This window comes from Cyclospora cayetanensis, unplaced genomic scaffold (genome assembly GCF_002999335.1).
Source record: "Cyclospora cayetanensis isolate NF1_C8 unplaced genomic scaffold, CcayRef3 CcayRef3_contig_82, whole genome shotgun sequence".
Classification (NCBI taxonomy): domain Eukaryota; phylum Apicomplexa; class Conoidasida; order Eucoccidiorida; family Eimeriidae; genus Cyclospora; species Cyclospora cayetanensis.
The window spans coordinates 39,111-67,037 of record NW_020312755.1 but is presented as its reverse complement, the minus strand read 5'-3'; the positions used below and the strand labels follow the sequence as shown (position 1 = coordinate 67,037).

At 51.5% G+C, this 27,927-nt stretch overlaps 4 protein-coding genes across 4 annotated transcripts; 1 reads left to right on the top strand and 3 right to left on the bottom strand.

Annotated features, from left to right (window-relative positions):
• Positions 1–499: 499 nt before the first annotated feature.
• LOC34617421 (purine nucleoside phosphorylase DeoD-type) lies at positions 500–2,497 on the bottom strand. The gene is made up of 5 exons (XM_026335842.1): positions 2,492–2,497; positions 2,063–2,255; positions 1,490–1,688; positions 1,118–1,310; positions 500–844 (listed from the first exon to the last, which is right to left on the bottom strand). The coding sequence occupies exons 1-5, from the start codon at positions 2,495–2,497 to the stop codon at positions 500–502; spliced, it is 936 nt and encodes a 311-aa protein (XP_026191627.1).
• A 3,596-nt stretch (positions 2,498–6,093) lies between these two features.
• Positions 6,094–11,181, bottom strand: LOC113146952 (the record flags this gene model as incomplete). Its single annotated transcript, XM_026335841.1, has 8 exons — positions 10,940–11,181; positions 10,660–10,766; positions 10,349–10,409; positions 9,232–10,312; positions 8,680–9,147; positions 7,399–8,016; positions 6,491–6,663; positions 6,094–6,337 (listed from the first exon to the last, which is right to left on the bottom strand). Coding segments are annotated over exons 1-8 (2,994 nt in total), but the record flags the coding sequence as incomplete, so codon positions are not given.
• Positions 11,182–12,510: 1,329 nt separating this feature from the next.
• On the bottom strand, positions 12,511–17,128 carry LOC34620129. The gene is made up of 8 exons (XM_026335840.1): positions 16,971–17,128; positions 16,397–16,631; positions 15,696–15,896; positions 15,442–15,497; positions 14,690–14,854; positions 14,128–14,506; positions 13,513–13,689; positions 12,511–13,116 (listed from the first exon to the last, which is right to left on the bottom strand). Exons 1-8 carry the CDS (start codon positions 17,126–17,128, stop codon positions 12,511–12,513), a joined length of 1,977 nt encoding a protein of 658 aa, XP_026191625.1.
• A 7,450-nt stretch (positions 17,129–24,578) lies between these two features.
• Positions 24,579–27,806, top strand: LOC113146951 (uncharacterized serine-rich protein C215.13-like). The gene is made up of 2 exons (XM_026335839.1): positions 24,579–25,800; positions 27,691–27,806. The coding sequence occupies exons 1-2, from the start codon at positions 24,579–24,581 to the stop codon at positions 27,804–27,806; spliced, it is 1,338 nt and encodes a 445-aa protein (XP_026191624.1).
• The last annotated feature ends 121 nt before the right edge of the window (positions 27,807–27,927 follow it).

Below are 27,927 nucleotides of genomic sequence, written 5' to 3'. Positions count from 1 at the left end.
TTGGTCTATCAATGCAAATTGTTTATGGACAAGCACACGTTTACAAACTTTGTCTAGAAGTAGTGCCGAACAGCATCGTCCGCACTTATTTACACATGAATAGATTGAAGGGCATCCAGAGCTGCTTCACCGGCCTTCAGAATGATTTCCCGTGTGTGTTCCTGAGTAAGGCACACACAAATGTTTTCAAAGCGTTAACTTAGATGGAAGCAGATACACGGAAGTAGAAGCTCAAAACACTTTCAATAAGAGCCCAACTTATTCTTTTCAACTTAGATGGACTATTTGACAATGCTTAGGGTTTCCTGGGGGCAATAATCATATTCGTATCAGATCGTAGTCTCGACGACGAACACAGCTAATTCTCACGCTCTATGTGACAGAGCAACTCTCCACTGCTTGTAGAACTTTAATTGTACAAGCACATGTAAACCTTTAAGAGTAGCGATGGCTGAATCCCCGTAAACCAAGAAGCCTTTATTCCGCCTTACAGCGAACACTATACTGGCACGAGTCTACCATATGCACTTCGACATAAATCTTCAGGAAACATACACTTGTTTACACATATGGGCAGGAAAAAGCATAGCAGAGGGTCGGGAGCACGCGAAACGCTTACGCTACTAAGTGTGTCAGGACGCGAAGGCATATCTGGAGCCACACGGTGGGCGACAGCCACACAAATAGACGCCGCCCTTGTTACTACTTTGGAATTCCCCTTCGCGCGCTCTTTGCAGAGATGGAACAGCTGATGCGATTCCATTTCGCAGGATTGAATCTCAAGCTTTGAAAATTCTTTGAATAATTTATCATTATCGTCGTGAAAACCAGGGAGAAAACGGCCCTGCGGAAAGGTCGGAAGGCACGCCCGTGTGTACTGCGTTGAGAGGACCACATTTTGATGAAGCATACAGGCAAGTGGGTTCTTCACGAGTGCACATATGCCGAAGCCACGCATATTGACTACAGGTATCAGAATAAACAGTGTAAGGCCTGCCTTCGCTATTCAGATTGGGATGGCATCATGAAGCAAGCAGTACCACATTACTATCCTTCTGAATTAGAAGTCGCGGGTGCAACAAATCCAAGAGCAAAACTAAGTGTGAAGAAGACTCACCTGGCAGCCATAGAAAGTCTCAGCAGAAATACCCGAGCCCGTGACGCTAGAGAGCTCCAGCTTTGCAATATTTGCCTCCAGTTTTTCTGTCAGTTCCTTGTCGCCCTCAACTGGCCCCGCAATGATGTACGGACAGTGCGGTTGCTGGACGCCTTGATGTGCGAACGGATTGCCGTCGAAGTGTAAATAGTTCCTACGACAAACAGCATCGCATGAAATACAGAGAGAACGGGGTCGCAGTCAAGCGTGCGTGCAGCACAGGCGGAATCGTTGCGCAGACGACGGTTGGAGGCACCGGGGCGGACCAACGTAAACAAAAGGGGGAAATGCGGAGGAATACACATCCATAAAATGGCACAAGCAAAGCCACACCTGTAGCAGTAGTACATCTTGTCGGAGATGAAGAGACTGCCAACGGGGCGGTCGAGTTTGAAGCTGCCACAAGTACCCAAGCGGATGAAGGCGAGACCTTCGTCTTGAAACAGGAACGAAACCTCCCTAACCAGAAAATCCATATTGGGCGTTCCCATTCCGATAGACACGATGGAAACCGGAGTTCCCTTGTAGGTTCCTAAGCCGAAAAAAGTGCAGAACCTATAAATCTCGCAAGATGCGGTGACTGACATGATGGTCCTCGTCGCAAGCAACAAGACTTGCCTGGTAACCTACCGAGAGAAGCCAGCTGCAGAAGCAGGGCATGCAGACCAGCTTCCTGCTTTTTTGCCCTTTCTATGATAGGGGCACCTTTACGCTGGCCCCTAAACCCGATATCAGCAGTGAGAAACACCAGAGTATCCCCCAACACATGACCGCCAGAAACATTTGTCATGGGTAGCATCATCTTTCCCCACTTCCAGCCCCCTGTCGCGTGTAAATATGTATGCAAACAATGGTGAATAATGATTGGCTCCTGCCCCGCTGCTTCTGGAGTTAGCTCCAGCTCACCGGAAAATGTGAGGAAGTTTCGGCTGTGTTCGTGTTCCTTCGCATCTTCTAAAAAAGCATTGGCTAGCAACCGCGCTCTTTCTCTGTCCCCAACAGTCAAAATTCTTGGATGTATTTGGCCAGGTTTCACACCCAGATGATAAAGGGTGCCATCGGGTAGGACGAAGACTTCCGGCTTTCTCGAGTGTGAGGGCTGCGACAGGCAGAGGGGAACGCGAGCAAAAAAACTGCGAGGGTAGCTGGCTTTGGAGGCTGCTAAGCGTACAATGTCACATTGAGAGATGAGCGAGTAAATATAGTATGTGGAGAGCTTCGCAGAATTTCTTAGCACTGCGATACGAGAAAATACCCCAAGCGGCAACACAAGAAACCACGAAATGAAGTCTGTCAAGGAGACAAGATTAAGACTAAGACGCCTACTTTGCTTACCACCATTGTGATGCAAAATAGATGGCAATGCAAAATTGGGGAACCTGAGAAAAGGAGAAAGCAATGATGATGGCATTTGGTGTACGGAGAGCCCTTCCTGCCCAACAATCGTGCATTGAAAATTCAAGAAAAGAAATCGGCCGCCAAAAACACTCCCAGGCCACTGAATGCAACAAGCAGCAACGATGCATGAAAATTATCTTCTCAATGCTCCGAATGCTCCCCTTTTGCCCGCTAGAGGAGGAAAATTAAATGAGCTCCGCAGAAGGATCCCAGAGGTACCAACCGACGAGGCATCGAGACGCTTACGATGTTTGCCTCGAACTGGATTTCTATACTTGATATGCATGTAAAACAGGCATATCACTTAAAAGGATGAATATAACAACATTTTGCCCCCCTACTTCAGAGGGAGGAACGCGAGCAGGAGCGCCCGCTACCATGCCTTAAAATAGTGCCTGAGCTTAGACTGCAGCTCCTTTAAGGATGGATGGATTGGGTTTGATGCTAGGGGCACTGCGAAGTGCTGCAACATCCAACACACATGCATAACACGGCTAAAATACAAGCTTACCGTCTCCTGATTACTCTCTGATTACTCCCTTATTTGCATCGGAAGAGTTGAGTACAATACTGTCTGCGCATGTTACTTGCTGCACGTCGCCATGGCCAAGAGGGGCCTGGCCGCACAATAAAAGGAGCAGCGTGAATTTCAAAGTTCTTCCTTATAATTCGCGCACTACAGGTGACAATAAGATGTATTCCTTCACTATTTCACCTTAACGTACCGTAAATTTGCTTTAACGGACGCTCTGCAGGCACCCAAATGCACACGTTTACCACCCTACCGCTGGGGGCAGGGACAAACAGACAAGGCATCACCTTCTGTCAGGGCGCCTTCTAATGCATAATATGTGAGTTTATGGCGGCATCCTTCTTTATTTGACACATTTTTTCTCTTCCTTTATTTTTTTGGCTTGCCTCTCAGTAGCTGCCCCTACGGATAGGACCCCTCTGCGGTGTAGAAGGGGCCTGGAGGTCCCCACACTTGGGAGGCAGGGCTTTTTCGCAGTGTGCGGATAAACACAGGTGTTACTTTGCTTGTGGTATTGGATTTTGGAGCTGTGAACTCTGCTAAATTATGCTTGCGGAGTGCCGCTCTCCGTTTGTTGCAACGCTCCTACTGGGCGTTTCATGCGGAGACACGCTTGGCCCTCAATGCAGTATAATTCGCAATCGGGATACATAAATAGATATATATCGAGTTTTCTTCCAGATAGAGGTCCCTCCCCTGCTCCTAGCTCTCACTCCTAAGGCTTCCAGCCCGAGGCTCTCTCAGGCTGCATCATCGGCAAAGCTGCCTCGCGAAGCACTTGGGGTCCCTTCATTCACAGTTTGGCGCATCTAGCAGCCTAGGGCACACGTATATACGTAGCATGGATTGCTACGGCAATAAAATGAGCGACTCTGCTTTGCAACAAATATGACGTACGGAAAGAACTCTGCCAAATGGCCAATTCTGTACCGTTCCGTAGTTAAGTAGAAGCAGCGTAGTAGCTGGAGGGTACGTGTAGCTCAGCCCGCTACTCACAGATGGCCACCGAATCAGCTTGCATGGAAGGAGTTATGTTTTCGTTAACGACACATCATAAGTGCCCGTGGTTGCTGCACAACTGGGGTTTTCCGTTATGCCCTCATTCCGGCCCCCCGCTACACCTAAAGGCCCCCTAGGTGTATCTCCAGCTCAGGAGACGGTTGGCTGCTTTTGTAGAGGCGTCTACTGCTACATGGGCAGGAACCTTCTAGGGGTCCTGCCGAGGTCCCCTGATGGCGGAAATTCGCTACCCGAGACTACTGTCTGAAACGTAGCTGTTTTAGGCGAGTGCCGAATGTGGGTGTAGGTTGAACGGTTTGGGCATGTGGGAGTCAGCTCAGCAGAAAAATCGCGCTAGAGGATGGTGCTGCTCTGGCAGCAGCCACCAGAGTGGCAAGACGCCTTCGTTTGCCCCTGCGCTCGAGGGGTTCCCAGCGTCTTCGCCAGACGGATATTTGGTGCTAAGGCGTTTTCGAGAAGCGCGTTCTGCGTGGGCGCAGTCCCCAGTCAGACACGCCGCCACTGAGACTTCAGCAAAGCAGCAGGGTGGGGAGAGCGCTGTCACGCCGCTGAGACGGCTACTGCGTGCCGTGGGGTGCATCCTGAGAGATGGTTTCTCTCCACGTCTGAAGCAGCGCGCAGAGCTCTCTGCAGAGCCCAAAGGAGCAGACGAGACGCCTGAGAGACAGCCGCCAGCAGCACAGCTAGCGTCTGCTTTCGAAAGGCTACTCGAGCATGTATTCTTGTCAGAAAAGGCCACCCCCAGTTCTGCCTCCGGAAAGGAGGTTACCGAAAGACAGCAGCCCTCCCTTTCTGCTGCTGCTGCTGCAGGAGTAGCGAGAGGGAACTGTGCAGCTTCAAAGATCTCCACGCCTCCCTCCTGTCCTCCTCTGCAGGCTGTAAGAAGCACGTCTGTCATCGCCCCTTCATTGGTGGTGGTGGTAATGGTAGTGGTGGTAATGGTAGTGGTGGTGGTGGTGGGAGTGGTGGTGGTGGTAATGGTAGTGGTGGTGGGAGTGGTGGTGGTCGTCGTGGCTGTGTCGGCCGGTGGATGGAAGATACCCTCGAGGAAGGGGGCAGCACCTTGAACGGGGGGCCCCTTGGGGGCCCCCCTGCCGCAGTCTTGACTGTGGAATTCGCTGGAGGCGCTCTCGAGAGGAAGCCTCTTCTTCTTCTGCCTCTGCTTCTGCTTTTCCTTCCCCTCAGGAGGAGGCTTTTCACGCGGAGACAAGGCACAGGCGGGGAGGACTGCTGCCGGTGAGGATGCTGTTGCGGCAGCTGACGGAGAAGTGCCTTCCTGCGCGGATAGCAGCGCAACACTGGTCGCACCTGCAGCCTCTTTCGAAGCAGCAACAGCAGCAGGGGCAGTGGTGGAATGAGCGGCAGCTTCTGACACTTCCTCAGCAGAAGTAGAGCACGTAGTACTCCTGCTGCTGAACTCTTTCTTGCCCTCGTTAGCTCTTCTTGAACTCCTGACAGCGGCGGCAGCATTCAACGAGAGCACGCCATCTGCATATGACCGTGTTGCTAATGCTTGAGCTGAGCGTGCTGCACTGTTTCTCTTCGTTAGCGCAGATGACGCTGCTGCAAACACACAAGGCCAAGCACATATCGTATACAGGCTGGCAGCAACTCCGTGCTCTTGTTGCTCCTGTTGTTGCTGCTCCTGTCGCTCCTGTTTTCCCTGTTTTTCCTGTTGTTGCTGCTCTCGTTGCTCCTGTTGTTGCTGCGCTTGTTGCTCTTGTTGCTCCTGTTTTTCCTGTTGTTGCTGCTCTTGTTGCTCCTGTTTTTCCTGTTGTTGCTGCGCTTGTTGCTCCTGTTTTTCCTGTTGTTGCTGCTCCTGTCGCTCCTGTTTTCCCTGTTGTTGCTGCTCTCGTTGCTCCTGTTGTTGCTGCGCTTGTTGCTCCTGCTGCTCCTGTTGCTCCTGTTGCTCCTGTTGTTGCTGCGCTTGTTTCTCCTGTTTTCCCTGTTTTCCCTGTTGTTGCTGCGCTTGTTGCTCCTGTTGCTCCTGTTGCTCCTGTTGTTGCTGCTCTTGTTGCTCCTGTTGCTCCTGTTTTTCCTGTTGTTGCTGCGCTTGTTGCTCCTGTTGCGCGGCGAAGTGAGCTGCAGCTTCCCGCGTGTCGGCTGTGAAGAGGCACTTCACTGGCAGTAGCCGACGCCCAGACAGCAGCAAGCAGCCTGTTGAGTGTGAGCTTTCAGCGTCTGCTGGATCTGAAGGGCCGCTTGTCGAAGCGTGCAGCAGCATTGCGGCGCTGTGAGAGGCAAGAAACTCGCGGCTGCTGAAGAGCTTGCTAGTTGCTGCCGCCACGGAGAAGTCGTCTGCAGAAGAAGCAGCGCAGCTGCTGCCTCCAGCGCTGCAGCAGGCTGTCAGGTGATGCTGCTGCTGCAGAACCTCAAAAAACGACAGCTGAGACACCTCCCCAGCAGCGGCAGCACTCATGGGGGCTTCCGTAGGATTCGTGCACAGCGAGACAACGAGAGAACGACTTTTTCCAGATGCAGCAGCAGCCTTCACCTCCTCAGCTGTCGGTGCTTTCGCCGCAGCAGCATTGCATGCAGCAGCAAGGGGTGCAACAGCAGCTGCATTGCCTTGTCGACTGCTGGTGCATGCGTTAGGCACAAGGGGCAAGGCAGCCTCTGTTTTCCAGGAGATCGAGTCAGAAGCTGCCGTAGCTTCACAGCCATGCAACTTATTCGGTGGCTTGGGAGAGGCAACTTCCACGGGCAAAGAGGCTGCATGCGACAGCGGCTCTCCGTCTAAAAAGACTCCAGATGTGCAGGCTGCAGAAAAGCGGTGCACCAACCACGCAAGCAGCTCTTCAGAGGCTTCAAACAGCACCAATACCAATCGCCAGCGGCAGATCACAGGAAATATGTCTGCTGCTGCCGAAGCAGCTCCAACAAAGACAGTGCCAGCAGCAACCCGCCGCAGCACACAGAGGCTGCTATTGTTGCTCCTGTTGGTGGTGGTGGTGGTGTTGCTGGTGGTGGTGTTGTTGTTGCTGTTGTTGGTGTTGCTGTTGCTATTGTTGGTGCTCTTGTTGTTGTTGCTATTGTTGGTGCTCTTGTTGTTGTTGCTATTGTTGGTGCTCTTGTTGTTGTTGCTATTGTTGGTGCTCTTGTTGTTGTTGCTAATGGTGGTGCTCTTGTTGTTGCCATTGTTGTTGCTAATGGTGGTGCTCTTGTTGTTGCCATTGTTGTTGCTAATGGTGGTGCTCTTGTTGTTGCCATTGTTGTTGCTAATGGTGGTGCTCTTGTTGTTGTTGCTAATGGTGGTGGTGGTGGTTGTGAGGCGGGTGCGACACAGGCCGGCGTCTCTTGCTGCAGCTGCGGGGAGTCGCTTTGGAGAACAAGTGGAGCCTGTTGTTGCCGATCCACATGTAGAGGCGGAGGCAGCAAAAGTCGGAGAAGGCGGGAGCAGCTCAACAGTGAAGTTAGAGGCTGCCGCTTTCCCCGCAGCGTGTTGGAGCGCAGCAGCGGCTGCTGCTGCCTCCTCAGATGATTTTGTGAGCAGCAGCACACCGCCTTCGACGCCTTGCATCGCAGACAAGTTGCTCACGCTGCTACAGGTGTTGGCGGTGTTGCAGCTGGAGTGCTGATGAAAGAGTTGAAGCAGCAACAGCACACCTTCCATGAGAAGTCCAAAATAGAGATCTTTTTTGCAGCCCGCTGCCTGCTGCATGCGCGCTGCGGCTGTTGACGCTGCGGCATGCCCAGCGGCGAGCAGCTCCTGCATCTCCCTGTAACTCCAAAGCCTCTCCATTGCCTCCGCTAAGGTGCTGCCGCTGCTGCTGCCGCTGCTGCTGCTGCTGCTGCTGCTTGCTGTGGCGTGCGCGAGGAGGTACTCAAGCGTTCCCACAGGACCCTCCTTGTTCAAGACTTCTCTGCCCTCCAACAGCATCATGGCGAATCGACACTCACTCACGAGGATCTAAACAGCAAACCAGACAGCCATAGAACACGCATACCACCCATTAGTGCCCTCAAACTCTGCATCGACACAGCGCCCCTCTGTGTGGGAGGCTTTCCATGATTCACACGCACACACACACACACGCATGGGTAGCACACAAACACATACATACACATATACATACATACACTAACACATACATAGACATACACACATATACATACATACACATAGACATACACATACATAGACGTACACACATACACAAACACATACATACATACACATACACATACACACGTACATACATACATACACACATACATACTTACACATATACGCACAAACACATACTTACACATATACACACAAACACATGCTTACACATACACATATACACACGCATATGGGCAGCACGCACGATAAACAGCCATGAAAAAAGCGCATTCTATGAAGAATTTTGAAGCTTTTAAGGTCCTTGCAGCAGCTCCGCGTGGCATCTTCTCCCCCCCTCCCCTCTGCATCATCGCTCGTTTTGAGGAGAGGAAAAACATTTTACCCCAGGCAGACATGCAAGTGCTCCCTCCACGCACTTCACGCTGGAAAGGAAGAATGCATTTTTCAAAAGCAACCATCACTAAGCGGCGCGGTATCGGCGCCGACAGTCTCGCTGCCACTCACCTGTTGCTGCCCGCTGCTGCTGCTGCTTCGCTGCACTAAAGACAGCGGCAAAGACGCCTTCTTGACGTTCCCCCACTGTTGCCGCTGCTTCTCTGCGACATGTACCCTCTCTCGCGCTGCCTGGATGCAGTCCTTGGTGATGGCTGCTTCTGCAACACTGAGACACCGCAAAACATGCTGCTGCGCTTCGGGAGGCATGCGCAGGATTCCCTGCTTACGCAGAGTGCCTGTCGCTGCTATGAGCGCGATGCTGAAAGCCTCCACGAGCCGCTTGTAGCGATCCAGCGAGCTGCCCCCACACCTTCGCGAGAGAGGTCTGCTCCTGCCAGTAGCACAGCTGCGACTGCCTGCGAGGCATGCAGGCTCTTTCGTCGAAGTATTACTCTGCAAGGTTTCTGCACTTTGAGCGGCTGCGTGCGTCGAAAGAGGCTGTGCTTGCCTCCTGAGAACTGCAGGCGTGCCTGTTGACTCCCGTGTTGGCGCTTCAAGCGCTTCCACGACAGTCGCGATTCTGTCAAACTTCTCCCGTTGCTGTCGCTGCTTGTCTTCCTCTTGCTCTTGCTGCTGAAGTTGCTGCTGGAGTTGTTGGTGCTTTTGCTGCTCCAACAGCTGAAGCCACAGTTGCCCGTCTTCCAAGAAGAAGTGGCGAACGCACCGAGCGAGGCGCTTCCGCAGCAGCAGCTGCAAGAACTGAAGAGCTTGTCGCTGCCTCTGCCACTTATCTGTATCGGCGAAAACGGTAGTAGGAGGCAGTGGATTCTGAGGAGCAGCAGGAAACACGATTGTCGATGCGTGGACGGCAGACTGCCACTGGTGGAGCTCCTCAACAGAAGACGGCAGGAAGCTGCTGCAACACACCATGCACTTAGTGCTGCTGTTGGTGTTTTGGTTGCTGTTGGTGTCACTGGTACTGCTGTTGTTGGTGTCGGTGCTGCTGCTGCTGTTGTTAGTGCTGCGAAAGGCTTCGACTGCCGCAGCGACTGCTCTGTCTCTGAGGAGTTTGGGGGCTTCTAACAGCACCAACAGAGAGCATGAATCCATGATTTTTAGTTGCTGCTGCTGCTGCTGCTGAAACATGCTCTTCTTTCCCGCCGCCATGGATGCATGCAGCTTCTCGCTCTCAAGGGGCTGCCGCTTTAGAGCTTCGAACTGCTGCAAGTCTCGCTGCAGATCTTGCTGCTGCTGACGACTGCGCTCTGCCTCGGCTGCTGCAGCAACAGCGGCAAAGGCGGAGGGCGTAAAGACGGCTACCACTTTCTTGCGCAGACACCCCACGAGCTGCTGACGCTGCCGAAGAGTGATGGGTTCCTGAAGAATGCAGCAAACCTCCTTTGAAGAGCTCAGAAATCGCACTTCTTCCTGCGGCTCCTCCTGTTGCAGCGGCTCGACGGAGAGCTCGAGATACCGTCGAAGCACTGCAGCCACAGCGACAGCCTGAGTCTTCTCCTCGCACACCAGCCAGACATGCGGGAACAGAGCACAGCCTTTTCCTCCTGCACTTGCCGCTTTTGAAGTCGAGCTGCAAGGAGGAGCAGCAGAAGGAATAGCAGCAGACGGAAAAGCAGCAGAAGGAATAGCAGCAGAAGGGAAAGAACATTTTTCCGCGAAGCGTTGCTGCTGCTGCTGCTGTTGCCTCTGCTTTTGGTGTTGTTTTCGCTCGTGTTGCAGCTGCTGAAGGACTAAAGTGGCTGCAGCCGCGGCAGAAGCCACCACTTCCATAGGCGCAGCGACTGCAAAGAAACAACGAGTGTCTCGCCTTTTTTCACCTCGGCTCTCAGAAAGGGGGCAGCTGCTACTCGCGTGACTACTCCCTTCCGTTTGATGCACCATGTGGTAGGCGACAATCCACGCGGCTAGCGCCTTATGGGCCTCTTCCTCCTCCTGCTGCTGCTGCTGCTGCTGCTGCTGCTGCCGCTGCTGCTGCTGCTGCTGCTGCTGCTGCTGCTGGCTTCCTTTGGCTGGAAACGCGATGCAATCAACGAGCAACTGCAGCGTCTGGAGGTCGCGAATACACAGGGGAACTCCTTGGGGGAGGCACTTCAGGTGGGGAGCACTCCCGTTCGAAAGGTTTCCTGCGTCGTTTCGAGCTTCTTTGCGCTTTCTTGAAATCTGTGGAAAACTGACATTGTGGCTGCCTCCTTCGACGATTTCTGGGGTTACCTCTCTAGTGGCGTGTGCTGCTGCCTTGGTCTTTGCCTTTGCCGCTGGCGCTGGTGCTGCTCCTGCCGCCCCTGCTGCTGTCTTTGAAAGCCTCCGTCGCTTCCCTGGAGCTGCAGCACGCAGCAATGCGCAGTTCTCCTCCAGAAGCCCTTCAGGCGAAGGAGCAGCCTCTGAGCGTCGCGGAAGGGAGGATTCAGCTTCTGCTGCTGCTCCTGGAGGTGCTGGTGAAAAGGGTGTTGCCGTCCCGCGATGAGCATCTTCGCTTCGAACTGCTGGAGAAGGCAATCGGCTGCGTGGGCAAGAAGCTTCCCCGAGGGAAAGAGCTTCTTGAGCTGCATGCATCGGATACTTCTGCAGCGGCAGCCTTCACAGACAGCAGCATTTTCAGGGGTCTTCTGCCGTGGAGGGCTGCGCCTGATGTACTCGGCACTCCTAGCGAGTTTCCGGTGGCGTCAGCTTCCTTCTGCAGCAGGACTCCTCCGAAGCAAATGCGCGCTACTTTAAATTTCTTCGAAGAATTAAGGCGAATTAAAGCCACATTAGCCGCGAATAGGGCCGAAAGGAGAAAAAACAGGAAGAAGACGAGACGCGGGGGCCCCGAGGGGCCCCTGGAAGGGGGTGGAGGGGTCTGTGTTATTCTTGAATCCAGGGGCCTGACCCTCTCTTCCTTGCCAACGGGTGCTTTTTCTCTTGAAAGCTCACCCTTCTGTGCGGCTTTAAAAACGTGATGAGGGTGTGTTGCTTCAGCTTACGCAGTGGGCGAAACAAAGCGCACCACAGCGGATAGCCAGCGCGGGGGAGAGAAAGCTTCTTGCATGAAAAACATCAGGAAAGCCGTTACACCTCTCGTGCAGGACGAGCTGCACTCGACCAGAAATTTCTCAACCTTTGGACGGTCAGATCAAAGCTTCTGTCTACCCCAGTTCTTACCGCATGTTGCGTTATCTCTTTTACGTATGTCGAATTATCCCTTTTATGATGAACTTCTCGTGTGTATCACCACAGGAGCCTTTACAGGCTCTAACGACATTCGTTACATGTTCTATCGCGCGCCGTTTGCCCTGCATTTTGTCGACTGTATCGGCAACTGTTTTTCTTCCATGTGTCGGCTGCATCGTGATCGCGAACGATAAGCCGTGATGCAATACTGTATGCTCCATTGATATCTTTTTGGACACCACCTCTATTCTGTAATGACTTAGACTCTCCACTGCATGAGATAGTTGCTGCTACTGCTCTCCATAAGCCATGAAAAGCACCTGAAGGCTACAATGAGCCGCACACCCAGACAAGCGCCATTTGATCGGTGACTCTCTCCTCCTTCGTGTCTTAGATTTTCTGTAGATCACAGTATTGCTACCTCATAGAAGGTTGCGTCTTCTCGCTGAAGAAAATGAACTGAAAGTGGCCTAAAATACTTTTTCGGCTTCTCCTTTCATAATGTTTCCACACGGCTTTCAGGGGATAAAAAAAAAGCAGCACCCAGTGAAACACGAGCCGCTGCAGCAGCCGCCTCTTGAAGGGGCTAGAAGGAGCAAAGAGCCCCCGAGGGCTCTTGCGCGATCATACGAAAAACCTTGAACGAGGCCCCTAAGAGCCGCTGTACTACCTTTAACAATCGTTATCCGATTCTGTGTTGCTTCTTCGTCGGAGCACAAAACTTTTCGCGGGCTATGCTGATAAAGAGCCACCTGCAAAAAAATTTGCTCTCTTAAGCTCAGATGCTGTTTGCTGCAAGTGCGCAGTAAACTCCTCCCTGATAAGCCTCCCATCTACAGCCCCCTTGAATGTCTTGGGTATTCTAGTGACGCGTACAAAATCAGGGCGTGATCCTTTGGGGAGAGAGGGCTCTGTTGCTGCTCTTTTAACCAGCTGCTCCTCTATGAGAGACTTGAATTCTGCCTCCTTTTCTGCAGGCAGCTCTACAGTTACGCAGGTATCGTCGTCGTGCTCACTCTTCCATTTGATGCCAATGGTGGCAACGGCCAAGTCTTCTTTCGCTACCGAAAGCCAGGAGGCAACGAACCGCTGCAGGTCGCTGTTGATCTGCATGCAGCTATAGTTTGCCCCCCCTTTCATTACCATGTCCGTCGCTCTGGTAACCCAGTAGAAGTCTTTCTTCTGGTCTCGCGGATTCCGCAAGAAGAAGCAGACGTCTCCCAAACCTAAATACCATCCCTCCAAAGAGAAAGGATGGGAGCTTGAATTGGCATACCCTAGCATGCAGTTGCTGCCCTGGCAAATCAAATACCCCGGCTCCCCCTCGCCGCAGTCAGCCTGCAGTCAGAAAGAAAGACGGGCAACGAAGACGCAAGCGCCGAGAAACAACACCGGATGTACAGGCTGTTCACATCGCATCACTATAGGACGTCGCGCGTGTCTACAAGCGGTCCGCTACCCTGTGGCATGCAAGTAGCAAGGATGAGGCAAAGGCGAAAGCGGCTAGAAATACTCAAGAAGATGACTAGACCGAGTAACAGTCTCTCAGACTTTCACAGGTTGTTTTCCGTAACGCGCATGAATATCCATACAAATGGATTCTAGCGTCTTCCGCTCTCCCCCTCTGGTTCCTAGTTCAAGCTGGCCACCACGAATGCATCACCGCCTACTGTACACCGGCAATCGGAGGGACGCCTTCCTCCCTTCGGCGAACACCAGCGCCAATAGACTCACCATGTATGCATCCGCCTTCGCATCCACGCTTTTGACTATGTTCAGCGCAGTCAGTCCCGTGTGAGGCCTTCCTATGTAAAAGCCTCTTAGGGGGGAGTCGGCGAACGTATGGTGCCAGCCTCTCTCGAGAGCCTCCAACACTTCTTCATCGGTTTGGGAATACGGTATTGCAGCGACCTGCAAGTATCAGGAAAAAACCCATTTAGCCCCCTAGATATATGACTACACAACAGCTGCACACACGACACGCGCGCAATCCCACACACACCTACAATGAGATGCGACACTGGTCTTTGTAATCTTTTCAAAGAAGACACCAGAAAGGGCGTCCACAAGATCTCCCATACACACCCCAATTCAAACCCAAGATTCAAACAGGCTTCGCCTCCCCTACACTGCCTCTCTTGTTTATTTTGTTTCTCTCTCTCTCTCTCTGTATGTTTCTCTGCTTCTCTGTATGTCTCTTCCTTTCTCTCCTTCACCAACAACTCCGCAGCAGCTATCGTCTATGAACGCTGGCGCGTCGAGCTAGTGGCACGCCCATCTTGACACAAGAATTTTTTTGCGCGCTGCCAATGAGACTGGCATCTCCTTTCGCCGCAATCATTAGTATACCTGGAGGGCAGTTTCCGTCGATCCAAACCTCACTCGTGGAAGCTTGCCTAGTAGACATTGCATTGTGCGTACAGTAGAGGGCCCTACGGGAGCGGAACCCAGGAAGAGGACAACGCCTTTTGGCGCAAGCGCCTCCCTCAGCGTCTTGAGGAAACCAGTCTGCTGAAATCTATCCCCGGAAGAAAGGGCGCTTAAGAAGTCAATGTGCCGAGACACCAGAGGGGCCACCACGCGGAAGGACTCCTCTCCCTCCGTGGATGATGAGAAAGATGATGAACGCGAGGACGGTGAACTGCGCGTTTCCTTGCCCAAATTTCTTGCTGCTTCCGCCGCTAACTTTGCAGCAACACACAAGACCCACCAGTAACTCGTCCTGTATCTGAGGGGGCAGAATAAAAGGAACCGGAAAAACCGCACTGCGTGCCTTTATTGTTGAGGTCCCGGAACAAGGGGATTATTTTTCGGAAAATTCGAATTGCTGGAAGAAAGAGGGGAGCACCATGAAAATCTTTTTGGAAAAAGCACTGAAAACAAGCAAAAATGCACGTGGCTGAGTACCTACCGATCAATTAGGTGTATGCGGGCCCTCGGGCAGAGAAGCGCCGTTTCAAAGATAACCGAAGTGTTGACATGATGAAAAGGATTCACTGCAACGAAATCTACTGAAATATCCTTTTCTGCCGCACCTACAGCCTCCAATATGCAGCGGCACGCGGTGGCGACATTCCTGACAGACGAAAAGAAGGCAGAAAAGAACAACGTTGCGGTGAAAAGCGCATGCAGGACCCAAGCAGCCCCACAATGCAAGTAAGCAAGCCAACAGCGTAAAGAGGGGACCCTAAGGCAGAAGCCAGGAAGGTAGAAGGCGTAAGAGGATGGGCAGGGAGATTAGTATGAAGAGCCGACACCACTTGGAATGAGCAAGGACGCGAAAGGCAGGAACATAATGACGCGAAAGACAGAGACATGGAGGCACGAGGGTGGGCTAGGATTTTTGAACTGAAGCGTGCGGCTGCCAGCCGCATAGAAGGGCGTCAATGGGATATGGCAGAAGGGTATCTCGAGCAGCCAGCTCGAGGAGGCTGCAGCCTCGAAAGGTGAAGCCTAATCTATCGAGGATGGGGAATGAGGGACAAGAGGCCGCTTTTGAGTGTATGGGTGAATCTGAGACGTTTTGTTTGCTAATGCCCCTTTTCAGGGCAGGAGACGACAAAGCAGAGCGCTCTTGCAATGAGTGTTGTATGAAGAAAACGCCACGGCAGGGGCCCTCGAGGCATTAGGAAAAGGCAGTGCGCGGGAAGGGACGTCGCATACCCGTAAGACAACTGTACACCCTTGGGGTCGTTGGTGGTGCCGGATGTAAAAACAACCTGAAAAAGCAGGCACTTATGTGCAAGGCAAAAAATGGAAAAGGTCCATCGGCAGGCTTTCCTGAAGTGCATGGGGATTTGCGAAAATGCAAAGTTTTTGCATCATAAATTGAGAGCCACTGCTGCACACCCAAACCCGCAGCCTTTGAAAATTGCTTTCCGGAAAAAAAAGAAGAAAATAGCTGTGCCGTTTTTCACCAGCCGTTCAGAATCGGACGTGGGGGGTCGCTCCTCAGGAGAATGCGTTTTCCTTCTTTCTGGTCCCGTTGGTTCTTTCGGCGTGTCTTCCTCTTTGCCTCGAGGAAGGCCTTCCAACGCCGCAAGTTCAGCGTTTATTTCCTTTAGGCCTGGCGAAGCCTGCAAGTCCGCTGTCTGCGCCAAGACACTGCTAGGCACCACCTGCAGCAAGAAGGGGAGAAGAACTCTGTTCAGAGCAGTAGAGGCTCAGAGTTGGCTTCGTGTATCGGTGCAAGGCGTGTGTTTTCCATCCTAGGCAGCATTTCTGAATATTGCCCCTCGCGTGCTTCGCCAAAGTGCCGTACGCCATGCCATGTACTGCCGGGTTTTCTGCCGACAGAAAAAGTGCAAAAGCGCCGTACAGCGAAGAGACGCAAAGAGAGGACACGCCGGCGAAAGCCGAGAGGGCATGCCGTCAGATTTAGTAGGGAGCCTCTCGTTCAAATACTGGTACAACAAAGGCAAATGCTCATCGACCCCCTATTCTACGTCGTCCACGGGCGCATGCGTAAAGACACGAGTATCTACGAATGAGACACACGAACGAGGCCTATACACTTGAGAGAGAACAAACATAAAACCGTTTTTGCAGGCACTTTCGCACAACAGACATTAACGAAAAAGCCGCAAGTCCGAGTAAAGAGCGTCGACGCAGCAGATACCTGAATGTTGAGGGACTCGGCTTCTTTGGCAAGATCGTGTATCTTTTCCCGAGGAACAAATTCATCGTGAACAACTGCCATGCACTGAGTCTGCACCACCTTATACTTTATTCTTTCGAGACTGAAGCACCACCAAGAAACAAATGCCAAAGTGCAACACTCAGGAAGGAGAAGTGGGCATGGCTGTTCAGCATGACGGGTAGACACCGGGGTAGCAAAAACGCCAGCAACCAAGCTGATGAAACCAGCTAATGGGAGAAAGAGAAAACACACGGAAAGGCGTCGCTAGTGCGGCGAGTGCCACGTGCCCTTAGGATTTTCAACATTGGGAAACAGCCAACACGTATGCACATTCAGAACGCTGCTCTAGGAACCGCGTGGCTGCCATTTCGATGAACGACCAGAAGCGGTGGTGGACACCACAATGAGAGTACGGTTGCGGCTCGAGTGGGAACTCCAGCGCAAGTCACACATGGCTGCATCCGATTACAGCCGAACAAGCAGAAGTCAGGGGATATCCTTAGAAGCAGCAACGGTCCACGTACAGTTGGACTGGCTGAAAAGCTCAACTTACGAATCGGCGTCCCAATTGATAGTTACAATAGAATATTCACCAAGAACGGCAGACAACCGCAATATGGCATCTTCAAGGCGATTAGCCGACATGTAGTGTGCAATGCGCGCTCCTGCAGAAACGCAAAAGCAGACGCCTATCCATGTGATTTTCGACATGGGCACTCGGTATCGCCTAACTAGCTGCCGCTCGTGTTTATTATGGCCTTTGATTGCGTTTGGTAGCACGGATTATGGCGAACATGCCATGCGCAGCAAGGCAGCAGCCAGGTAGACGAGGCACAAAGGATGTAGCGAATGCTAAGAACTTTCGGCAAGTGCCATATACGCACAACACGAGGAATCACAAGGAGCTGCAGAAGAAAGGGGCAGTAGTTAGTGAATGGCCAGTACCAAGCACTCTGTACTTTGCTACAAGGAATTCAGCGTTTGGATGTGACGATTGAAAGATTTTGGCTTTTTGAAATAGTGGATATACGATAGTGGTAGATCAAAGGCACCTTGAAGTGGCTTTCCGTGCACCACATTTCTAAGTCGCTGGAGCGCCTTTAACGCAGCAAAGAAAAAGGTTTCTCTGGTGATCCACTTCACTGCCGAATCAAGGCTCACTTCATCCACCTGCAGTACGCCCATAATAACCGAGAGCGATTCCCCACGAGGTGCGTGCAAATGCGGAAAAGATAGCTAAAATTTTCTCAAGTCGAGCTTTTGTTGTAACCCTGAGATCAGAGCGAAGCTTTAAGGGTATTTAGGAGAGCTGTAGGGATTCAAGTTGCCACTGAAAAAGCTGCGGGCATGGCAGCTAAAGCTAAGCATCTTGTCCTTACGGCTTCAAGGCGCCAGTAGGCTAGAAAGGGCCTTGATCTGCAGGAAGAATTCAGAAAGGCTTCCCTGTACACCGCAGTGGCGACAGGAACAGAACAGGAATGGGCGGGGGAGTCGACTGAACAGCTTGTCGACTCGCCCCCACATTCCTCTATTGACGCCATTTCTGGTCAATACCAAGCAAGAGCAACGCTATTTACCACAGAAGAAGAGAGAAGGGAGGACTGCCCGGCGAGAGGCGAACAGGCAGCTCCCTCTACCAGTCGGCTGCACACGCACAAGGTGACGTGACACAGGAGGGCGAATCACGCCGCTTCCAGAAAAAGGCACGCTATCCAAAGCTAATAGCTCTATTCAAATCTTCAAGAGCGCTTTTTTGAAGGGATAGCCATTTCACACCGCGTCCTGGTTGGAGGGACAGAACGGGGCCCTCTCCGCCACAGCCGCGCCCGTCGTGCCAACCTAGTTTTTGTGTTCAGGCGTGGGGTTTGCTCACAGAAACACACTAAACGCAAACCTATCACAAGACTGAGGAGCCTGGACACACTGTCAGGCCTGTTGGACGCTCGCTGGGCATTTTAACACGCGTGCAGGCACTGGGCATGGATGAGCAGGGCAAAGACAAAGCACACCCTGTGCAACCTTGCGGAACCCTAGGAAGCTTCCCCAGGTCAAGACTCGCTTCTACATATTTGAACAATTCTGTTGCTATCTATGCAATGTGGTCGTTCCCGTCAAGCATCGAAAGGCTTTCACACTTTTTCTTGCAGCAGGGTGCCCTGGGGGTTTAGTTTTGCTTATTCTTGCGGTTCTTTGGCATTCCCGCTTTCAAGCATCATTAATGCCTCCCACTCCAACATAAAAATACTTATTTCGACTGTAATCCACCATGATTATCACCACCACCGCCGATTTTGAGAATAGTTCACATACCTAGTGGACACAGTGGCCGACGTCGAGACCCAACTCTCTGTACACCTGAGCCCCCAAGAACACGCTTAAATGCAATGGCGGTTTAATCCGCACGTAGCCCAAATCGAATCAGAGGCTTAGTAGGGCAGTGCACACCTCCCTGCCTTCCTAAGAGTTCTCCACCTCTTATTTACGCATTATGTGTTTATCTGGCCTCTCCTCTGCTCTATGAACTTAAAATCACACTAAGCAATATCCAATTTAAGTCCACACCTCAATTCGGGCCGATAATTCCTCCTTAGGCTGCAGCGCGGCACTGTGTTAACAGCACTGGGAAAAAGAGATCAATTTGCATGCTACAAACAGAGGCCTGTGATACTGCCATAAAGTGAGGCATCTTATTTTTCAAACTTTAGTGACGATGATATAGACCTTCAAAGAAATTCATTAACGGAATACAGACTGCTGCTCTCTACCAAAAGCACCCTGGAACCTTGAAAGCCACACATAAGGAACGGCTCCACATGGTCACAGGTTTAGCATTTCAGGTGTACATGATATTGAAGCTTGGCTCAAGCAAATATTTCGGCCAAAAATTTGGAGGCAGTTGGTTCAATTGAACAGTGCTCGTGTGTTTCGTGGGAAACAAATGGCAGTTTACTGGGAAGCAGCGCTGTTATCTCCCGTTTGTCGAAAAGTGGAAGGCGTTGAAGATTCCTTTGCTGTTTTGTGGAGGGAGGAAGATGACTTGAGGCTAACTGATCCTTTGTTGCTGTTCTTGTAAAGCCCCCACATTTCGCCACCAACTACGCAAGAAGCCATTATAAAAGTTGCCTGCACAGCGAGCCCACAAGCATGTTATAGACCGTATTGAAAAAGGAACCGCATTCTCGCGGCATGAAGGATCAAAGAATAGAAATATGAGTAAAACCAGTGGGAGAAGCTTCTCGGCAAGATTAAGAGAAGAAAGGTCTCCAAATTTGGAGCACCGTACCCACACACATGTGCTCTACGTCGTTAACCATGGAACAAAAGGTTGCAAATTGTTTGCATGCTTGCCAAGGGCGGGGAGAGCAGAAGTGGAAGGGGAGAAATGCACGTTGTAAGCCCTTTGCCGGCAACAAATACTGTAAACGCTCACAACAAAACAGCTGATAGAGATGACGCACGCGTCCCTCAAAATGAAGATCAAACCAAATCCCAAAACGCCTGAGCATATCTGAGGCATATAAAAAATGTCAGCAACTCAACGAAGGCAGTGGTCAATGCACTACAACGCATCAAAGCGGGAATCCTAGAGCTGATGCTTTCATTTTTGTATCCAAGGATCTCAATATCTCCTATTCCACTGCTTTATATACCAAAGGGAGAACTCGAAGCAGCGGCTTTTACCCGGGCTTTGACTCCCAAATTCTAGACCCTACACTTGGGGTGACAGCAATTTAAGTATCGTACCAGAGCAGAGAGAGACACAGCCAAGTAAAATGTTGGCACAAATGCCTTTCCAAACGGATATGTCGCCATCAGGCCGAAGTAGGCGGCACCTGCAAGCAGCCCATAGCGCATCGGCAGTTTGAAGGAGCCGAAGATTAAATGAAGATTGCAGAAGTCTGGGACGTGTAAGCTATTTCCTGGTTGAGCCTATGGTCCAGAAAGCTGAAAGATATGTCACAATTGAACGCTGACAGAGAAGGAGAACGTGCAGCGAACTTCAGCAGGGTATCCACAGGGGTGCAGGCTTGAGACTTGGGAACCTTACTGATGTGTGCATGAGTGAAATCCCAGAAGGATCCTTTTTCTACGAGATCAAGGGCCCGGAGAATGTGATTAAATGAACCCTTCAAGAGCTGCAAGATATACAGCGTGCAATAGGCGCAAGAGAGAGACGTGAATAACGCGCATATCGCAGGAGAAGCTGACAGGCTGCGCTAGACTTAATAAATTGAAAACAGGGTACCTGGCATCCCTTCAAAAATATGAACGGGTATACGCTAGGATACAGACAGACAGCCATAGCGGATCCCCTTCAGGCAAAAATAAGTATTTTCATTAATCTGTTCTTGGGTGCCATAAATTGACTGGAAACGGTGCAGATGGACTCACGACAGAACAGTTGGAGGCGTCGGAAATGTCACATAGGGGCCTATACCCAGGTGTGTATGTGACGTTTTTCTCTGTCAAGACTCCGTATAAGGCCACCGCAAGACCTGTGACTGCTGCCCCTAAGACAGCATTGGGAAGAAAGTTTCTCATACTTTTACAAATCAGATGAAACAAAGACGCATGGGCAACCTCGGGGCTTCCCAGTGCTTAGAGATGCTCTGTAGAACGCAGTTCTGTCCTTAAGGGCAAGCTCCACAAAATACACAGCGAAGTACACAGGATAATAGTTGTCTGATGTAGTAAGTCGGCCATTTATTTTTGCATTATTTGTTTACAAAATTAATAATAAAGCCACAAGTACGCACTCAAAGCTCCTTAGGCCGCTGGGTGTTGCACTTCGCAGCCAAGTCGATTGCCTAGAGGGCGTTGCACCAAGGCTATCTGCCGCTGTGAATACCGGTTATCATAATCCGCGTTTATCTTCAGGCGCATGCACTTAATTTCATATTTATGATAGTATGAGGCCTGGTTGTGCCTGGTCTTTTAATTTAATCCCCAACTGCAACAAACCTGCTGGTGTATGGCCAATGGTCCATCTGGCACGCTCACATGTCTTGTAGCGTAAAGGAAATAAAAGCCCAGCCGCCGAGTATTTTACACAATATTACAGCTGAATGCATTGGACAAAGGCTCAGAAAAGAGGCTCGTAAGCGGGTGAGTTCGCACACCTTACCGCTAGGCATTCAAGTAACGGTAAACGAGCCCACGGTGCTCCCAAAACACTAGAGTTCAACGCCAGCGAGGTAATTCTAGTAGCAAATGCTTGCCTAACAGTGATATGGAGCTTGCCTTGCTGCTTTCGCTGCCGTAATCCAACCTTGAGGGCAGGCATGGGTGCCTTCTGCATTGGAGCTCTACAAAACGAAATGGATACCGCATGCCAAAGCCGCTAAGTTCCTTTTGCATCCAAAGCGCCTTTTAGTCGACTGAATTGCTTCCTTCCACACTTGTCTGCATGTTGAGCTTAATGAAGGAAGCAGGGAGGAAGAAGACAGCATTAAATGGCCTCTTCAAGCAGAGGGTAAGTGTTGAGAGCACCTTATGGAGAAGTCCACTTGCTCATCATTTTAGCACCAATCGTTTTTGAGGTCCTCAGATATTCTCGCTGTTAAGGTTTCCGTACAGCAGAAGGAATCCAAGTGTAGCTACGCTCACGACTGCAAAGCCTAGGCCCTTCTTGCAGCGTAATCCTCTTGTTGCACCATCTCTGTGCATTGCAAACAACACGCCCATAGGAGCAGCAGCGGAAAGAGTGTTCTGGGAGGGCGCCAGCTTAAGGAGAGGAAAAAGTAGATACAGGCGGAACCCTAGGGTACATGAGCGCAGCGCGGCACAACGATTGGGGTTGAGCAGTAGAGAGACGACAAAAAGTATGCAAGAGCGAGGGAGGGCACGAGAAGGACAAGGGAATAAAAGTAGACTGAGGCAGGGCGGCACATACTCGGGTGCTTTCAGCGTGCCTAGAACTTCCTGTAGCAGTAGCCAACACCCGCATGCCGAAAATTCATTTTTTTGCGCTTGACTGAGAGCGTATTTAGGGGCCTGCAAATAAGTGGACACCAAATGGCGTGTGTCCGAGGAACAAAATGAAAGGCAGCAAAAGAGAATGCGCCTTCAAGGAGCTTTGCTAAGGAGAGATAAAGTACGGACTTCAAGAATAAAGTGGCAAGACCTTGTGGCTCGGGGCTTTCCCCCTTGATAACGAGCCTTATATATTACGGTCCTCGACAGAAAAAGATGCTGTATCACAAAGTTCTTGAAAATTGAAGGGGGGAATCGCGATGTTTCGCTTGGCGACGATCGATGACCTCAAGGCTGCGAGGGAAGACTGCGACCAAACGGCTGAATCCATGTTCTTAGAAGGAAAATACACCATACCCACAACGCACGAGCCCTACACGATGGGCGGCCTCACTTGTTGGATAGAGGCCGCTTTTAGAATTCGGGATTTAATTTAGGGGCGTGAGTAGATAACAGATAAATATTCACAGAGGAGGCGGCAACCTGGCCTCAGGTCATAGGGGACAATCTTTGAGCTATCAAGGTCTCTTTTCTCAAGCTCCCCTGGTTGCCTAATGTGCATATCAGATAAGTGGCACGTTCTCACAAACGGCTTCTCTCATTCTATGGGCAATGAAGTTCCCAGGTAGAGCCAGGCCTATATATAGTCAGGGTCTGAAAAATATGGTATAGTTATCCCACAAACGCTCAGCAATTTAAGAGAATGCATTGAAGTTTTCAAAAACGTTTGTTTGTTAGGGTGCCGGGACACATGCCATTAATCATACATTCTCACTAGAGTTAGCAGTGTCTGACATTTGAATCCAAGAGACACTCTCCGCTTTTTACCACTGTTTTTATACCAAAGGAGACTCTAGAAAATTAACGTTAGAGTCAAAATGGAAACAAATGAAAAGGTTACTGCATGCTTTGAAAAACTTAATTTTTTGTAAAATTAGGCTTTTGCACACTGAGTAAAAGGGTAGGCAGCATTCCACTTAAGGCCTAGCACCACGACTTTGCCTCAGAGTGCGTGGCTCCCAGTCTCAGGTGCAATGAGACAGTCGGTACCCTCGGCACCGTGTGTAGGTGGCCCTCGGCGCAAAAGACTGCCATAGCGTGGGCCGGTTGTGTCAGGCTCTTGAAAGCTCCCAATGGGACGTGTCTGCGAGTGGCTGCAATTGTTGACAAGACATGGAATGGGCTATCTTGAGCGACAGTGCAGACGTCGTGGGGTTAGGCTCTCCTGTTTACCCTCCAGCAGAGTACTGTACCTGGATCTCTTGACAAGCTATGGGCCCACCGTAAAAGTAAGTTCTGGTTTACTGGCTCTGAAGGGCCTGCCGATAGTCCTAAGCTGCCGAGGGCAGATACAGTGCGGGAGGATACTATCCGTGTGCGTATCAAGGAAAGGCTAAAACCAGGGTGAGGGACCGAAAAACACCAAAACGACATCCGAATTGCGAAACCATGAGCATAGAGGGCTACATAAGGAAAGTTTCATTGCAATGCAGCCGTATGCCACGTCTGTCTAGGACTTGGCGCTACGCTCTGTGACAAAAGTGAAACTGTCCCACACGACACGCACACTGTGACAAAAGATTTACTACCGAGATTAAAATCGAGGTAGACATGGGCTAAAAACAGAGGTACGCAGATAATGGTGAATTGAAGTCCGTTGACCAGGTGGCTATGCAGGACTAGGTCCAGTCCTTGCACGCATTTTTCTCCAGAGGTCACGTGAGTACTTGGCTCAGGACCCTCCACCCAGAGCCTCCTTTTTTAATAGCATGCTTTCAAAAATTTTGAAACGTAATAATAACGCCTTCTCCTACGCATTAAACTAGATAAAAGGGCGATCATTATGTGGTGCTGGGCGAGATAGCGTCGATTGCCTTGAGGGCTTGAAGCTCGTGTCTTCAGCTTACTTACCGGAAATTTTAATTAATAGCGAAAGAATACCTTATAATCATCTAGGAATGTAATTTTTAATTTGATAAAGTTTAGCATGAGTCAGTTTCTGCAATGTGTGCAACGGGCCGGGCACTGGTGCAACTCGCCAGCCAGGTCACTCCCCGGCCTGCAGGACGCCGGCTGTCCGCTGACCAGCTGTTTCGGGTGTGAAACGCGTGCTGTCTGGACACCATTCTTCATGATTGTATGCTTTAAAAGTGTGTAAAGCATATATCGTGTTTTGCTTTTGTTCATAATGTCGCCGCTCGTTCTCAGGGGCCTGTGCGCCCTCTTAGCTGTCACAGCCATCGATGGAGGCTTCGCAGCCTCATCTAGCCGGCCTTCTCAACGAGTTCGCAGCTCTTCTGCGAGCGATAATACAACAGCTCAGGGGGTTCGCACTGGCCTCAGGGGTTCTCTCGAGGCTCTGAGAGAGAGATCTAGTAACGGCAATGGCAACGGCAGCAACGACATCAACGGTAATGCGAGAAGTGGCAATGGGTCAGCCTCCTCCCTGGAGGAAGCGCTATCCCAGCCCGCCACAATCGAGCTTGCTGCCGTTGCATTATCTAGCATCAACACTTTCTGGCTTTCTTTGTCTCCCGCAGCACGCAGCGAGCTACTGAAGGAAATGGGTAGTGCAGCACAAGAAAATGGTGACCAGTTAGATGCAGAGGACGTTGCAGATTCCGCTTCGTCGTCGCCCGCTTCTCTCTCGAATGGGTCCGTGGCCACTTTGTCCAGCAACCAAGCAAGCCGCAGCATCAATGGCAACAGTCGCAGAAGCACTGTCCGTAGCAGACAGCTTAGTGAAGATGCAGCTCTGTTTCGAGTCTTGCAGCGCCTTGATTCGTCTTCCCGCCCTCCACCTGGTGTGAGCAGCACCAGCACTGTCAGACCGCTCAGTAGCTTCAGCAGCACGCGTGCCGCCATATCCCTCAGCTCCAGCACCAGCTACTCTGCAAGTGCCATATCCCTCACCACAAGGCCCACAGCCGTTGGCAGCCTTGACGACAGCGACCTTGAAGACAATGAAGACGACGAGGGAATCGAGGATACAGATGAAATTGAGTTCGAGGAAGTCGAAATTTCGCCTGAAGACAGCGAGGCACAGGACAGCGCCTTGGACAGACTGAGGGAAAGACTGCGCACCCTGAAGCTTGAGCAGGAAGATATCATCTTGGCTTTCCGAGGCTTTGTCAGAAGATTCCATGACTACCTAGACAGCTACAATGAACGCCTGTTCGAGTATGTCAATAGCGAAGAGTTTGAGGCCCAGATTGATAGGCTGAGAGAAGCAGTCCGCCAGTATGACGAAGAGCATCCACACGAAGATCATGAAGAAGAAGAGGGCGAGGCTCCTGGTGGACCCTTACCCCCTGGACGCAGAACAACAACAACCACCGAAGCACCGGGTGGCAGTAGCACAACGCTAGCAGCAGCTGATGGCAGTAGCACAACGCTAGCAGCAGCTGATGGCAGCAGCACAACGCTAGCAGCTGCTGATGGCAGTAGCACAACGCTAGCAGCTGCTGATGGCAGTAGCACAACGCTAGCAGCTGCTGATGGCAGTAGCACAACGCTAGCAGCTGGTGGCAGTAGCACAACGCTAGCAGCTGGTGGCAGTAGCACAACGCTAGCAGAAGGCGGTGGCAGCAGCACAACGCTAGCAGCAGGTGGCAGTAGCACAACACTAGCAGCTAATGGCAGCAGCACAACGCTAGCAGCTAATGGCAGCAGCACAACGCTAGCAGCAGGTGGCAGCAGCACAACGCTAGCAGCTAATGGCAGCAGCACAACGCTAGCAGCTAATGGCAGCAGCACAACACTAGCAGCTGGTGGCAGCAGCACAACTGCAGCAGCAGGTGGCAGCAGCACAACGCTAGCAGCTAATGGCAGCAGCACAACACTAGCAGCTGGTGGCAGCAGCACAACGCTAGCAGCAGGTGGCAGCAGCACAACGCTAGCGGCTAATGGCAGCAGCACAACGCTAGCGGCTAATGGCAGCAGCACAACGCTAGCAGCTGGTGGCAGCAGCACAACTCTAGCAGCCGGTGGCAGCAGCACCACTTCGACGGCCGCTGTAGCCCCTGGAGGGTCCACAACAACGAGAGCAGCATGAAGAAGATATTTTGAACATGCATGCCACGTATGGCGTGACGCGGGATTTCAAGCAGTCACTATGCGAGAAGCGAGGCGTGTTAGACGAAGTGTGCAAGGTTTATGGATCATCCGGTGTAGGCAGTGCATGCAGCTCAGCTGTGAAATCCTTGAGAGTACTCCACTGAAAGCCACTCTACTACTAACACTGTGATTTGTTGCAAGACTCCCGCACGGCAGCATGTCCTCGTCCATGTGGGCAAGCTGCAGTTACTACCACTCTTCTAGTGACGACTCTTGACTGATTATCACCTCAGAGGAAGGGCGAACGCGCTGAATCAGGCAGGAATGAGTCCTCGTTAGCGAGGCTTGTTCGGGCGTCCTTTGGTGCCGCAGTCCTCAGCACAACAAGAGGCGGCGTCTTCGTGCTTCTCTCTCTGATGCCTTTCTTCCCTTCACCTAGTGAAGCACTTGAAGGGACGGTGGTGTGGCGAACGTGCTTTGGGGTCAGGCTTTAGTGTGTATATTACCGAGCAGCAGAGTTTGTGTCGCGTAGTGCAGCAGGCACCCGTGGGGTCTTTCATTCGGCAGCAGAGACAGGCGTGGAGAGGTTTGTATGGCGGAGCAATAAGGTGCGATTTTCGACGCATATATAAATCCATCATATCTACCGTAGTAGGGGAGATGAGAAGGGTCTAGAAGCGCCGTAGTAGGTCAGGTGGCGATGCACGAATCGCCGAAGCCAAGCCATAAACTCATTTCTGATGATGGATTCGGCTTTTGAATAGCGCTTGTTGCTGAATTTTAGGGTTAGCTCAGTACACACTTTAACGCCCTGTCTCTCCGTCAGTGTGGGTAGTTGCTTGTCGGCAGTTTTAATGAACAAAGCAGACCCCAAGAAACACACCAGCCGCGATGCGTGTGCATCTCCAGTTTCGCCTCGCAAATGGCTGCCCTCCTAATCTCTTAGATGTGTTCCTCTGCAAAAGCTGCATGCGCAGGGAAGCTTCTGTTGCTATGTGTAGTAGCTAGCGTGAACACTGCCTCGCTGCCCTCTGCTGCTGCTGGTGATGCGCCTTCACAAGGAGGCAGTGAGGGTTGCTGCTGCTGCTGCTTTGGGAAGGAGGGAGTAAACGAAGTGCGGGGAAGATTGCAGAGTGTAGCGCCGTGAGCCTATGTCTAGGCGTGTTTGAAAATGAAAGGCAGGGACCACGCGCGCAGAGAACCTCGATGCAGGGGGAGATAGACTAAAAGCACCTCCGACGCAGCTGCCTTAGCAACAGAACCAAACCTAGGAGGACGTGCTCGACCGCAGGGGATCACAGTGTGGAGTGAGCCTCCCGTTACGCATGGCATTTATGGTACAGGGGTAGTGCGCTGCTAATGCTGCCTTAGCAGACTCCTAGATCTGCCTCAGTTGTACACAGAAAAAAGGAAACGAGCAGCAGGCGCTCTTAGAATTCATCTGCACCCTATTCATCTGCGTGTGCGGCGTGAGTGGCGTC

What these genes read in the sequence shown, in the direction of transcription:
- LOC34617421 (XM_026335842.1), bottom strand. An exon ending in AAGATGTACTACTGCTACAG is followed by an intron (nt 1,311 to 1,489) that starts GTGTGGCTTTGC and finishes TGTTTGTCGTAG; the next exon opens with GAACTATTTACACTTCGACG. An exon ending in AGACTTTCTATGGCTGCCAG is followed by an intron (nt 845 to 1,117) that starts GTGAGTCTTCTT and finishes ACCTTTCCGCAG; the next exon opens with GGCCGTTTTCTCCCTGGTTT.
- LOC34620129 (XM_026335840.1), bottom strand. Translation starts at nt 17,128, where the DNA reads ATGTCGAAAATCACATGGATAGGCGTCTGCTTTTGCGTTTCTGCAGGA. An exon ending in GGTGTACAGTTGTCTTACGG is followed by an intron (nt 14,855 to 15,441) that starts GTATGCGACGTC and finishes TTCGTCTGTCAG; the next exon opens with GAATGTCGCCACCGCGTGCC. An exon ending in CGCATACACCTAATTGATCG is followed by an intron (nt 14,507 to 14,689) that starts GTAGGTACTCAG and finishes CTGCCCCCTCAG; the next exon opens with ATACAGGACGAGTTACTGGT.
- LOC113146951 (XM_026335839.1), top strand. Translation starts at nt 24,579, where the DNA reads ATGTCGCCGCTCGTTCTCAGGGGCCTGTGCGCCCTCTTAGCTGTCACA. An exon ending in AACGCTAGCAGCAGCTGATG is followed by an intron (nt 25,801 to 27,690) that starts GCAGCAGCACAA and finishes CCTCCGACGCAG; the next exon opens with CTGCCTTAGCAACAGAACCA.